We start from the raw sequence: 13,469 nt of genomic DNA on the forward strand, positions 1-13,469 counted from the left end.
CGTAGCCTGACCTTAGCCGGAAAGCTCTTTTATGTAGACACTCAGGGTTTTAAAGATGAGAAACAAAGAAAAGACAAATTTAGTCCATCAAGTATAGCAATGGAGGTTGAAATTGAGCATGTACAATTGGAGTTTATTAAGGAGATTGAGAATAATATCTCTGCAATGAAGGTCGGGGGTAACACCCTTTGTTTTGCCTTAAAAGTCGGCCTTCTATTCCTCATAGATCTGGAAAAGCCTTCAGAAGTATTCAAATTTCAAATACCACTTATGATGGCATCTAATAATGCGGAAAAACTGCTTGCTATGTGGATGCATCCTAATGGAAAGAAACTTTTCATCAAGACTAATTTTGCGAAATATTATCTGTGCGATGTCGAGTTGATAAAACAGCAAAAGGAGGAGCAAGGAAAAGTCAATGGCAGGTCGAATGGCATTTATACAATGAAGAAATTCCTAAAGAAAAATTACGATGTGCGATGCGTAACTTGGATCGACGAGAATACCTTTTTGTGTGGCACCACCGATGGAAATATCTTGCATGTTAATACAGTTACCAAAGATGGGAAGCCCAAAGTTGACGCAGAGGTTTCAAGTGTTTATCAGTTATCGAGCTCGATAGATGGCATCTTTTTGGGCAAAGAAAGTTGTTGCATAATAGCGTCTGGTAATAAAATTATGTACTGGAAGAAGCTAGATCTTTCAAGAAACGCTGTCGCAGAATTACCAACCGAAACTGAAGAGTTTGAGCACTTGCATAAGGATGTAGGCAAAAAATTCGATTCTCATAATCAAACTTTTGCATGGATTACACAAACAGGGATAGTGTTTGGCGACGTAACAAGAAGCGCTAAAGTTTTAGGTAATGCAAAAGTTGTTTTATCTGTCGAATTGCCAGACTCTAAACATAATATTAGAGACCTTATTCTAACCGATTTTCACATAATAATATTAAGAGGATGGACCGTGACTGTAATAAGCCAATTGAACAATGATGTAGTCTATGAGGAATCAATCTGGAGTCAAAATGGCGAACGAATGCTGGGATTGGCAGCGGATTATCACGCGGATCCTTCTACCTTCTGGTGTTTTACAAGTTCGAATATTTATGAAATCATTTTACATAAGGAAGCACAAGCTGTATGGAAACTCCTGTGTGAACAAGGAGAATACAACGCAGCTTTAGCGTTAAAAGGTTTATCCAAATGGGAAAGAGAAATGATTTACTATCATAAAGGTTGCAATCTACTTGATAATAAAGGTGACCGGATAGAAGCTGCGAAGAGTCTGGGTCTTTCATCTTCGTCTACCGTCAGCTCAATTGCACTTCGACTGATGGATACTGATGATAGTGTTGCCTCACTGCAGGTCTTTCTCATTCAAAAGTTGAATAATGCGGATGCGACGAATCGGGTCCAGAAAATATTACTTTCTAGTTGGATTGTTTGGAATTACATGAAGCAATTAAATGACGTCGATGAGAAAATAAATGCGGAAAGAAATGCAGAAGAATTGAAACATTGGACAGAGGAAAAAGAAAATGTCATAGGGCAGTTCAGAGATTTTTTGAAGCATCATTTGGATTGCTTAGATAAGGAAACAGTTTATCAAATAATAGCTGAACAGAATAGAAAAAAAGAGCTACTCTTTTTCGCAAATTTGATAGATGACTATGAGTACGTCCTCTCATACTGGATTAGACAAGAAAATTGGTATGAAGCGCTTCGGGTACTATTGAACATGCAAGATCCCGAGAGCGTCTATAAGTATGCTAGTGTTTTATTGGTTAACTCACCTGAAGCAACCATACATACATGGATGAGAATTGAAGGTATTCAACCAGTCGAATTGATCTCGTCCCTTCTAACTTATTTTACAAATTTTCAAAAGCAAGCTGAATTGGGCGATACAAATTCAGAAAATTTTGCACTCAAGTATCTATTATGGTACATTGAAGAGCATAACTACGATGCCTCGATCTTGTACAACAGTGCCTTGTATATGATAATAACGCAGTGTCGTACAGATCAAGACGATGAAACAAATGAATTGAAGACAATCCAATTTCTCGACAAGTATCGGAAGCAATATGATAATGATTTCATCTTGAGATTGAGTGTCAGGTATCGTAAAATCAAAGTTTCAATTTACCTGTATACTCAGATGAGTTTATTTGAAGATGCAGTTACACTGGCTCTGGAAAACGGAATGATTGACTCAGCCAAGTTGGTACTTAAGGACAAAAATTTGGAGGATAACTTTAAGCTACGAAGAGCATTGTGGTTACAGATTTCGAAGTCAATGCTCTATAAAGAGGAAAATGCAAACGATATCAAGCACACCATTAAAGCTATAATAACAGAATCTAACAATACATTAGAAATTAGAGATCTTCTACCCATGTTTGATACGTTCACTACAGTGGCAAATTTGAAGGATGAGCTGATCAGAAGTCTCGAGAAACACGGTAAGTCCATGTCTCAGATATCTGATCAAATCAGACATTCTCTACAAATGAAGAAGGAGATAGCAAAGGACATAGAGCTATTTAGGGAGAGATACACCCTTCTCAAGCCTGGTTCCTTCTGTGCCTCTTGCAAACAAGTTCTTCAGACAAGAAAATTTATAGTGTTTCCCTGTGGCCATGCCTTTCACACCGATTGTCTTATCAAAGCTATTCTTGACTCCAAAGACTACAATCTCAAGAGCAAAATTGAGAATTTCCAGCGCAGGTTATCAAAGGATAGGAACTCAGTTAGCGCACAGGAACTTGAATCTATTATATCTACAAAATGTGTCCTGTGTAGTGATATCAACATCAGCAACATTGATGGACCCGTCTACATTGATCAAAAAATAGCAGAAAAATGGAATGTATAAAAAATAGTATACTAACATATAAATTGACTTACAATGGATGTCATGATGGTGTTATGAAGGCACTAAGTGTACTTGTCTATCAGTGCTAGTGCAACTTTTCAATACGATGAAGATTTGTTACCCGGTAAGCAGTTTGAAAATGAAAACAGACTGCAATGAGATTGGTAAATTATAGTCCACTATATCAATTATAGACGGTAATTCAGTACAGAGTAAAGTCGTTATAGCATATATCAGTTCCAGTTCCTATCACAAGAATGACGGACGGCGAGATAGAGCCTTCACAGGGGGAAAACATCGATTTTGACGAGGGTATTGATGAATTCGATGATAATCAAGAAGGACCAGTAGATAATGAAGCACTGTTCGGAACTGGGGAGCAAAATGATAGCCAGGCATCACAAAATGAAAATGCGGACAATAAGTCTAGTAAACCATTTGTAATTCCAGAATTCACTAGAAAGGACAAGACGCTGAACGATATATTAGATATTGTAGAGGATAATCCACCAATCATACCAGATGGAGTAATAGACTACTATCTGACGAAAAATGGTTTCAACTGTGCTGACGTCAGGGTTAAAAGGTTATTGGCGTTGGCAACGCAGAAGTTTGTGAGCGATATTGCAGCAGATGCATATGAGTACTCAAGAATAAGGTCGTCGGTAGCAGTGAACAATGCAAATAATGGACAAGCAAGAGCAAGACAACTTATGCAGGGGCAGCAACAGCCTGGACAACAACAGATATCACAACAGCAACAGCAACAAAATGAGAAAACTAATGCGAGCAAAGTCGTGTTGACTGTGAACGATCTGAGCAGCGCTGTAGCAGAATACGGTCTCAATATTAGTCGCCCGGACTTCTATCGTTGAGGAAAAGTCTCGCTGTTGGAGTGAGATACGCTGGATCTCAAACAGGACACCCTGGGCAACTTAACAACTGAAGGTGAAGAGCATGATTCTGTTGATGTGAAAGACAGAAGCTTAACTATAGTTTCCGTATTTAATGATTGCTCTATGGAATTCTGTAGAATCATACTTCTTGACATTCAAATTCAATATTTGGTATAAATAAATATTTAGTAAGAGCTTTATGGAGGCTTCTTTGCGGGTAGATCATTACTTGGGTGTAGGCTGGCTTTACTGGGATCTTGTAACTAGAAGTGAGAAAAATGCCAATTGACTATTCTAAATGGGATAAGATTGAACTGTCTGACGATTCAGATGTCGAAGTTCATCCTAATGTTGACAAAAGATCCTTTATTAAATGGAAGCAACAAAGCATACATGAGACTCGTATGAAAAGAAGTCAGGACATCAAAAATTTAGAAGTGCAGGTGCACATGTATGCTTGCTTAAACAAGCGAGTAGATAAGCTTCTAGCAAACGTTAGTGACGAAGAACTTGGAACAAAGGAATCAATCTCGAAATACTTGAACGGGAATTTCGATAAGACAGAGAAAAGCGAAGGCGAGAACGTTGATCCAGATATTCCCTCCTACAATGAAATGGTTGAGGATCTTTTTGAGCAATTACAGAAAGATGCGGAGAAACAAGGGAGGAATCTAAAGGATGGTTCAGTCCTGAGAGAATTAGCTTTAGAACACAGAAAAAAGATCGATAAGGTTACTGTAGAGGCGAAAACAAAACTAGAAGAGCTGTATCGAGAGAAGAGCGCACATATTTCGTCTGATGACATTTCCACTGGGTTTGATAGTGGTTTCTTGAACAAGAATAAGGAAGATGCTAAATTGGAATCCACTATGAAAGAAATAGCTGCGAATAATGGTGCTGCGAACTCGACTGTAGCACTACCTTTGCCGCCTATGCAATTCATTGAGTACGAGGACGTGATGAAACTAGCACCTGAAACAGAGACTTTTGGGAGTATATCCAGTAGCGACTACAAAAAATCGCAATCGTATCTTCTTGATAATATGCCGATTATTTCAGAGCAACAAAAGGATGCTTTGATGATGAAGGCTTTTGAATATCAAATGAGTAATGATGAAAAATCTGCTTACAGGGTTATTCATCAATCTGAGCTACTTGCGTACATTCGCGAAATTTACGATATGAAGAAGATTGGTGTCTTGAAGGGAAATGAAATGACAGAAGTCATTAATGTGTTTTTTAAGAGGGTTATTTTTGGTAATAATATTGCTGGTAAACAGTCCTTCTTACAATCTGTGCAGGCAAAGTTTGATCATGTGAAAAAGCGTGTAAAAATAATGGAGCAGGAACAAGAAGCTGAAGAACAAGGTGTTGAAACTATACAGTTGAAGTCACTTGATGAGTCTAATGAGTTGGAGGTTAACTTACCTGATTTTGATTCTTCAGATCCTAACGAGATGAAAAGAGTAGCAGCATTTAAAAAACTTCCACCTAAAATGCAAGATGCCGTCAGTACTAAAAATTTGGATACAGTTAATGAAGTGTTCGCAGAAACCCCCATCAAGGAAGCAGAAGAATATTTAGAGCTTTTCGGTGAAGCTGATATTATTGGAGTTAAAGCATTACTGGAGAATGAAGAAGATTTCAATCAGCTGAAGAGTGAATATCAAAAAGAAAATATATTGGAGGAATTAAGCATAGGTGAGCAGGATAACGGAGAACAAGTTAACACTACTGATACTGTCGACTGATAATACGGTAAAACACCTCCTATGGCCAAGACAAAACATTGCATTTTTTAAAAACCATTCCCTTTCTTACGTATGATCTAATTACATAAAATTTCTTTGCCTGTTTGCGTTAACAAAAATCATAACTCGAAAAACTGCGCCGTGCCCACGAGTTTATATTCCATTTCATTATTCCATAGTCCGTACCGATAACTAAAGAACTTCCACAACGATCTTCAATCCAATCTATGCCGGAAATATTATTCTCTTCCGTAAAATCTGCATTGGAATAGTTGGCAAGTGAATTGACTGCATAGTCATTCGAAGAGAAATATAATCTATTGTTCAATTGCCCAGGAGATCCGCTATTAACATTGACATGAGCATCGAGTAATTCATCTTCTTCGAAAGTTGCATTTGATGGTGTTCTTATTCGAGCATCTCGAACAAATATTCCGGTACGTTGCTCTTGATAATTATAATTGTCAACTCTTGGATAGCTATGCTCTGAATTTGGACTATCCAAGATAGCAGGATCCATTTCTCCTGTATCTTCACACATATTAGATGATGTTGAAAACCTTCTCACTCTATATGATGATCGTCTTCTAAGTACAGTAGTTGATAAAGAGGTATCCTCATTTTGATCATCATTCAAATGCTGCTGAAAACTTGCGGTATTATTAGTTAATTTATTCACAGCTTTTGGATATGGTACAACTTGTGGTTCAAGATATCTTAATGGTATACTTGTAGCAGAAGTTAGCCAAGGCTCATTATTGAGGGATGGAGGTGGAGTTGGATTAGAATGTCTTCTTCTACTACCGATAGCATAACTTGATACTGAAGAAGAAGAAGAAACTCGAGATACAGCTGATATGAACGGAATATTCCGTCTTCTTGTATCAGTACTGTTATTACTCATATCATTCATATTTGTGGTAATGAGTTCTTCTGTTTCACTTTTCAATTTATCTGGTACTAATATTACTTGATGATTCATAAAATTCCTTGTATCGACCACATGAACTCTTCCTTGATGTTCTGATATAAAAAGTAAATCATCTAATCCATAACTGAACTTACAAACTCTAAATGCGCCATTATGTGAATGCGGCCTTGTTGAAGTAATTTCAGTTAGCGGAGTTTCCATATTTCTCACATCATATACTAAGCAGACACCATTTTGAAAAAGTGTTGCAAATTGTAAATCATTCTCAGAAAAGCAGCTGTAAAAGCCATGGTCGCCATTCGGTGCTTCATAAATATGATCCACAAATCCGGAACCATCAGGTAATGCAAATCTTGGAATTCTTTTTGATCTAACAACTGAACTACCCCAATCCGGTTGATTATCATACGATAGCAGAAACTGACCTGCCAGTTCATTTTGTCTATATATGGCAAATTTATTGGAATCTCCCGACACTATTAATGTTTTTGAATCATGTGAGATTGCGGCATTATTCAAAGCAAATTTTAAATCTGAATATCTTCGAACTAATTCCACACCACGATTGTTAATGCTACATTGATAAAGATGGCCGTCGTTGTTACAAGAATACAAATCATATTCTTGATTTGTTCTTGAACTTAATGTAACGCAATTATTAATAAATTGGCCTACAATAACGGATGAAGGGATTCCAGTATCCTTGTGACAAAGCGATATAATGCCCTTCCATATACTTGGGTTACTGTAGTTACTATGATCTGATAACACGTTATTATTCGTTAATTTAACAGGTTCGGCAGGAGGTGGTAATGGTTCACCATCATTCGTATCGTTTGAAAGCCGCGACCAATTTGTTGGGAATCCCTTATCATCAGGACCAATTAAACCACCACATGCTACTAAGCCATTACATTCGGTGAAACTCCTTGGCTTAAAGTTGAATTCAACTGTTTTCTTAGAGGGCAAATTCAAGTTCCCCTTTACAGAAGTTAAGCCTGATGAATTTTTTCTCGCCACATTGAAGCTATTCCGTCTTATCTTTGAACTGTTCAGCTTCTTGGATCTGGTATTACTTTGGCTGGCTTGCCCGGTGTCCAGAGACCTAATTTGATGATCATAAATATAGTATAACTTCCCGGGATCCGTTGAAGAATGCTTTATACAGTCTCGGAGTTGCCAATGATTTATCGACACCTTGGCATCATAAAGTTCCAAACCGGGCATCATATAATTTTGGAAGACCTTATCTGAGCCCGTATTGAGATTCTCATCCTCTACTTCGTCATTACTGCTATGGTTTCCGTCAATAGTCATGATGCGGTGGTATTTACTCGCTCCTCGGTCGTCTCACAGTTCAATGATATTTATCTCCTCCTCACACTTTTCACAGTCCTTATATTATCTAAAGCTCCTCTTTTCTTTTTCTAGCAAAATACCATAATCTGGGTAAAAGTACAGATAGATATGTAAAGCCGTTGCAATATATACACGTAACTCGTTGCGATATCTATGGAAAGGGAACACCAAAGCAAGACTTCGCGGCTGTTTTTGTTGTTATCTGGAAATCTCTACTCCGGTCTTTACTCCAAACGCTTGTTGTGGCAATCCAGTCTAATCTGATCCTCTTCCACTTTCTGACCACAGTACCACTCAGGTGCTGTCGCAAATACAGAAATATGAGAAGCTCTTGGTTGAATAAAGATCGATCTTCTGATTGTTCCCTTCCTTTAGCTTGTTATATGTTATACTGCTATCCTTTTTTTTCCTTCCAAGCACTTTCCCCCAATAATCCTTTAGAACCTTTGCACCCCTTATCTAACAAATGAATGTGCTAACGTAGTGAGTCCTGGTCCTGAGTCACAGCAAACGACGCGACTCAAATTTGAAAAGACTCATTCAAAGTGACTCAAAATGAATAATAGTAAAATATGTGATAGAGTTACGTGATGTAGTTGTCTCGTACTCAAGACTTAAGGCTCATTAGCAAAAATGCTGCATTATTATCGTCATTTGGACTGTTACTGCTGTTTTTTGTGTCTGTTGTATCATTTAATGCGGCTGGAGGTAAACTGTTATCCAATGGTGGAATATTATTAGCATCTGGCACATTCGGTTTGACAAATCCATTTGGAGACGTTGCTAATGTTTCCATTTTTGGCGCCACACTGTTGTTTCTTAGCTTTGCAGCACCAATAGCAGCCCAATCTTCTTCGTCGGTATCAGAATGTGGAGCATGTGAGATTTGTGATTGCGAGAAATGTGTACTTTGAGAGTTTTTCGTTTTTGCACTTTGTTTTGCTGTAATCGAGTTTTCAGGAATTAACGTGTTTTTGTTTTGTGACTGATTCGTTAACAATGGTGGAACCTGTGAAGAGTTCTTTTGATATGTAAGTCTTGGAGAAGAGCCTGCAGGTAGCCAATGATAGTTTCTATGAGAGAGCAAAGTCGATCTTATGCTTGACTCTTTTGAAAAAGACATTCTCGACTCTCTTCTTGACGTGGGTTCGCTGATTGAATTCGACAATTGTTCAAGGTCAATCTTTGAGCTGCTGTTCTTTCTTGTTATTGGATTGGAGACATCTGTCTGTGGTAAATCCAGATGAACGGTGGTGGTGGCAGCAGTGTTGTTTTTGGAAATTGATGAAGTACGTATCTTTGAACTTGATCTGCGATTTCTATTTTTTTTCAATAATGGTCTAACCCTCTGGGCGAGTAATTCATGCTCGAGGTCTTCTGGCGAAGAGTCGGCAAAAACCACACTAGATTTTCTTCTTCTGAAACTAAATAGATCTTCTCTTTTGATGGGATTCATTAAAAATTCATTTTCATCATTATCATTATCATCTTCCTCGTCGTCCTCTTCTGCTTCGTCCTCTTCCTCGTCATCGACGCCCGTCATCCTATGTCGGCGATCTTCACGCCCGTGAATATGATCGTTTTCATCTTCATCTTCAGACGCCACTGCGTTTTCATCAATATAAACAACATCGGAGTTCACCGCAGAGGCCAAAGGCTTCTTTACAGCGCTATTATTCGACGAGGACTTGTTGTAAAGTTGTGGCCTTCTTGCGCCCACAGTACTGCTACTGCTTCTCCTTCTTTGGCTCTCTTGGCTTACAATATCCTTGACTTTGGCATTCGCGATATTTGTGGCATCACGCTCCTCAGAAAACGTGGCTGCATCAACAATTTTCGCTGACCACTGGCCCCACCCTATCTTCGCGAACACAACCTGACTGTCCTTATCGCCAGATTCCATAGCGCTCATTATTAGTCTCCTCTGTTTCGAAGATGACAAATCCTTGAAACTCGGTATCTCCGCGCCAAGCGTTTGAGTTATATGCCTTATTGCCAATGGGCCCCGTTCAAGAAGCAAACTGGATAATTTCCCAGGAGTAACCATCTGAGCTGCTGCCAAACCTGCCGGCGAAGATGTTGAAATCGGCTTTGTCATAATTCCGCTAACTGTTGTTTTAGTGTCCAAAGGTGGCGATCCATCGCTATGATAATCCATCGGAACCCGTTCCTCAAACACACAGATGCAAAATACACTCCTTTGTGGCAATGAGCTCTACAGTTTTATCCCAAGAACCTGCAAAGTTTCAAGGTTTTTCAAGAACTTTTCAATTACTTTTCAAGATTTAAATTGAATTGCACATTTTCGCGACAAATTTTTGAGGCAGAATTATGCACGCACAAAATGCGAGCAAAAATGACGTGTGTGGATGGATAACAAAGTGCACTCACTGTCCACAATACCAATCCATCCACTCAACGCCATTCTGCCTGGCACCGCGCTAATCACGTTGCCCAACACGCGCTGTGGTAATACAATGCGATCTTCAGGCAACTTGTTGCAACATAAGTCAACCATGTCTCATGACAATAGCTGCGAGGAGGCTGCGCTGCACATGGCAAGTCACAGCATACCACAGCGTACCAAAGCGTACCACAGTATGCCAAGCGTATCAGGCGCAGCAAGCCCATATCGCACCACACAGTATGACTCACCGCCCTGCATCCCTCGTGCGATCCCAGCTGCGTCGTCGCCCGAGACCTCAATGCAACGACAACCAACAACCACCAACAACTACCAACAACTACCAACAACAATAACAGCCATCGCAGAGTTGTAGCTGGTCGTTACGCATGCCCGCCGATTGGCGGCGATCACCGGTGATGTGCTGGCAACAGACAGTTGCCAGCTTTATTAGCCAGACGCAAAAAAGCAGCTTCCAATTAGGGGCCGCTGGCTCTGACGCTGGGCATCTTCCTCACCCCACACACATTACGATGAAAAACGGACCAGCGGTGCGAAAAAGGGGGGAGCTGACGTCGTTCCGTCGGTCTGGCCGTCGAACATGATAAACGTGAATTTCGTCGGAGGTGCTTTGGGATTCCGAGCACGTGACTGTCCGGTGATGGTGCGAAAGTTTTGTCACGGGGCGGGCCCAGGTATTTCTCAGGACGCTGAAAAATTCATTTCAAACAAGAAGAGCGTTACCCGCCTCCCGCCCCTCATTGGGCACAGAGGGCCCATGACGACCACAGCGACCACGGCGACAACGGCGACCAGGACGCTGCAATGGGCCTCTGTGGGCAGCGGTGTATCTGTGTACAGCGGTGTACCTGTGTGAAATTGTGGCCAATTCGTACATGGTCATAATGGTGCTTCACCAGTGTTGGATTGGAATTTTGTCTGATCGCTCTCTGCAAAAATTTCATCTAGCACGAAGAGCTTTTTTTTTTTTGGTGTAACGCAGTATCTTGGACACGATTTTTTTTCAGTCCACTTCATTTGCTTGCTACGATCTAAAGTAGTTTCAGTCGGATTATTCTTTTGTAATTGCCTCTGATATTCCAGCTGTCCAATTAACAATCAGTAAGGAAGTTTTAAGCAATGTCTAACCCGTTTGATCTTTTAGGTAACGACGTTGAGGATGCTGAGGTTATCGTCAGTCCACCAAAGGAAATTGTCAAGAAGAACACTTCTTCAAAGAAGGCAGATGTGCCACCACCATCCGCTGATCCAGCAAGAGCTAACAAAAACAGACCAAAGCCAACAGGTAACGAAGCTGCTTTAAGGGAAAAGAATGCTGGTAGACAACAAAATAGATCCAAGGATGTGCCAGACTCTTCAAAGACAAAGAAGACTAATGCAAGAAAGTCCACCGACCGTCACTCCAGAACCGGTAAGGTTGACACTGCAAAGAGAGTTCAACAAGGTTGGGGTGACGACAAAAACGAATTGGACGCCGAAGTTCAAGCCGAAGCCGATGCTCAAGCTGAAGCCAAGGCTGATGCTGATGCCGAGGCTGAGGCTGCCGGTGCGAAGAAGATGTCTCTACAGGACTATTTGCAAGAACAAGCTTCCAATTCTTTGAACAAGGTTGCTGAAGTCAAAAAAGTTGAACCTGTCGCTGATGCCGAACTGTACGTTAAGGGAGAAAAAATCAATGGTGAACCAACCAAATCAAAGAATTTGAAGACGAAGCAACAGAAGGCAAAGGAATTCTTGACCTTCGATGCCACCTTCGTTGACAATCAAAAGCCAAAGAGAGAATTTGGTAACACCAACAACCGTCGTGGTGGTAAGTTCGGTGGTAGAGGTGGCAAGAAGAACTTCACCCCTCGTTCTTCCAATACTGATGCAAACTCTGTTCAAAAGAACGCTGCTATTGATACTAAAAACTTGCCAACTTTATCCTAAGTTTTCAAAGTTGAGAAAAAGTTATCTATATGACAATGGATTGCATTTTATTTTTGTACTAAATTAAGCCTTTTCTCCATTATTTTCTAAATACTATAAGCAAACACTTTTTTTCTCGTGAATCAAACTCAATGCTAATGCTAATACTAATGCTAATGTTACTGTTGGTGTTAATGTTAATCTTGATTAGTATTTTGTGGAAATTTTTTGTAATTTATCCATGTAATATTTTGGTATTACGTTATCATATCGATAGCCTCTCGCGCCGCCAATCATATTGATTTCCCAATCACTTCTTGATGTTTTTAACTGACCACCAAATTCTTTCAACCCGTATATCAGATCTTCGTGACCGATCAATTGCGTTGAATTGTCTGATTGAATTAGTTTATTGGCAATCAATGATAAATCATATAGTATCTTTGCAGTTAATCCCCATAGATCACGAGAAGCCGTCACTTCTGATGAATCACTACCTGAGCTCCCGTCCGCAATCTCGTTTAGCCAAGCAACGTCGTTGATGTTTTCCCTTGGATACAAATAATGTCGTATTGGCCACTTGAGTCCGCCCCACTTGACAGAAATCTCACTATGATTTGTATATTCCGGCTTGTAATCAGACCCCGACCTATTCTGAAACAAATGATAGACCATATCACTCAGTGGTACAGAAAAAATTGATGACGTTTCTCCTGGATTCAGCTTACCAAAAAATTTTGATGCATTCAGCGATTCCATGGGATTAGTTTCATTATGTAGGAAATAAACCACAGGTTTCACACTAAGGAAAGTTCTTGACAAATAGCAGGGAATCTCATTACAAATATTCTCAATTTGCATTCCAAACTTTTCATGTAATTCTTTAGATCCCTGCGGTAAACCGATCTCTTCTTCAGCTTCACGTCTTGCAACTTGCTCGAAAGTTTCCAAATCATTATCCGCTTTACCACCAGGTAACGATACATGACCAGAAAACGCTCGCAGCGCTCTTGATCGTTTTGTCAGCAGGACTCGAAGTTCTCCCCTATGTCCGATAAAGAGTAATACTAATACAGCTGATCGTCTTTTTGAAGGCCATGATAACGACAATGGCAACAATGAGGAGTATTTAAATTCACGTATGTTGTTTAAGAGCTCATTTGTCCTAAGCATTTCAATAGCTCTGTCTTCAAAAGGGTACAAAGGGTTCTTTTATTTAGATTTCGGAGAGTTCATGCATTTTGTCATGTTTTTCTCCAAAATGTAAATTATATGTAATGATAACATAACATAAAAAACAAAATAACAATAGTCACACT

General features: G+C 39.8%; 6 protein-coding genes across 6 annotated transcripts, besides 2 other annotated features; 3 read left to right on the forward strand and 3 right to left on the reverse strand.

Moving 5' to 3' along the window:
- Positions 1-99: 99 nt before the first annotated feature.
- PEP3 (tethering complex subunit PEP3) lies at positions 100-2,880 on the forward strand (the record flags this gene model as incomplete). Its single annotated transcript, XM_037289722.1, has 1 exon — positions 100-2,880. The coding sequence occupies one exon, from the start codon at positions 100-102 to the stop codon at positions 2,878-2,880; it is 2,781 nt and encodes a 926-aa protein (XP_037145617.1).
- Positions 2,881-3,137: 257 nt separating this feature from the next.
- Positions 3,138-3,755, forward strand: TAF10 (Taf10p; the record flags this gene model as incomplete). The annotated part of the gene is made up of 1 exon (XM_037289723.1): positions 3,138-3,755. The coding sequence occupies one exon, from the start codon at positions 3,138-3,140 to the stop codon at positions 3,753-3,755; it is 618 nt and encodes a 205-aa protein (XP_037145618.1).
- A 299-nt stretch (positions 3,756-4,054) lies between these two features.
- CDC37 (Hsp90 co-chaperone CDC37) lies at positions 4,055-5,527 on the forward strand (the record flags this gene model as incomplete). Its single annotated transcript, XM_037289724.1, has 1 exon — positions 4,055-5,527. The coding sequence occupies one exon, from the start codon at positions 4,055-4,057 to the stop codon at positions 5,525-5,527; it is 1,473 nt and encodes a 490-aa protein (XP_037145619.1).
- A 109-nt stretch (positions 5,528-5,636) lies between these two features.
- On the reverse strand, positions 5,637-7,775 carry GID11 (Gid11p; the record flags this gene model as incomplete). The annotated part of the gene is made up of 1 exon (XM_037289725.1): positions 5,637-7,775. One exon carries the CDS (start codon positions 7,773-7,775, stop codon positions 5,637-5,639), a length of 2,139 nt encoding a protein of 712 aa, XP_037145620.1.
- A 649-nt stretch (positions 7,776-8,424) lies between these two features.
- STB3 (Stb3p) lies at positions 8,425-9,975 on the reverse strand (the record flags this gene model as incomplete). Its single annotated transcript, XM_037289726.1, has 1 exon — positions 8,425-9,975. The coding sequence occupies one exon, from the start codon at positions 9,973-9,975 to the stop codon at positions 8,425-8,427; it is 1,551 nt and encodes a 516-aa protein (XP_037145621.1).
- Positions 9,976-11,361: 1,386 nt separating this feature from the next.
- Positions 11,362-11,415: a sequence feature (Short protein (HG535_0F04080, QLG73896.1) was converted to a misc_feature.).
- A 98-nt stretch (positions 11,416-11,513) lies between these two features.
- Positions 11,514-11,531: a sequence feature (Short protein (HG535_0F04080, QLG73896.1) was converted to a misc_feature.).
- An 826-nt stretch (positions 11,532-12,357) lies between these two features.
- Positions 12,358-13,323, reverse strand: PCD1 (8-oxo-dGTP diphosphatase; the record flags this gene model as incomplete). The annotated part of the gene is made up of 1 exon (XM_037289727.1): positions 12,358-13,323. The coding sequence occupies one exon, from the start codon at positions 13,321-13,323 to the stop codon at positions 12,358-12,360; it is 966 nt and encodes a 321-aa protein (XP_037145622.1).
- Positions 13,324-13,469: the final 146 nt, after the last annotated feature.

This window comes from Zygotorulaspora mrakii, chromosome 6 (genome assembly GCF_013402915.1).
Source record: "Zygotorulaspora mrakii chromosome 6, complete sequence".
Taxonomy (NCBI): Eukaryota; Fungi; Ascomycota; class Saccharomycetes; order Saccharomycetales; family Saccharomycetaceae; genus Zygotorulaspora; species Zygotorulaspora mrakii.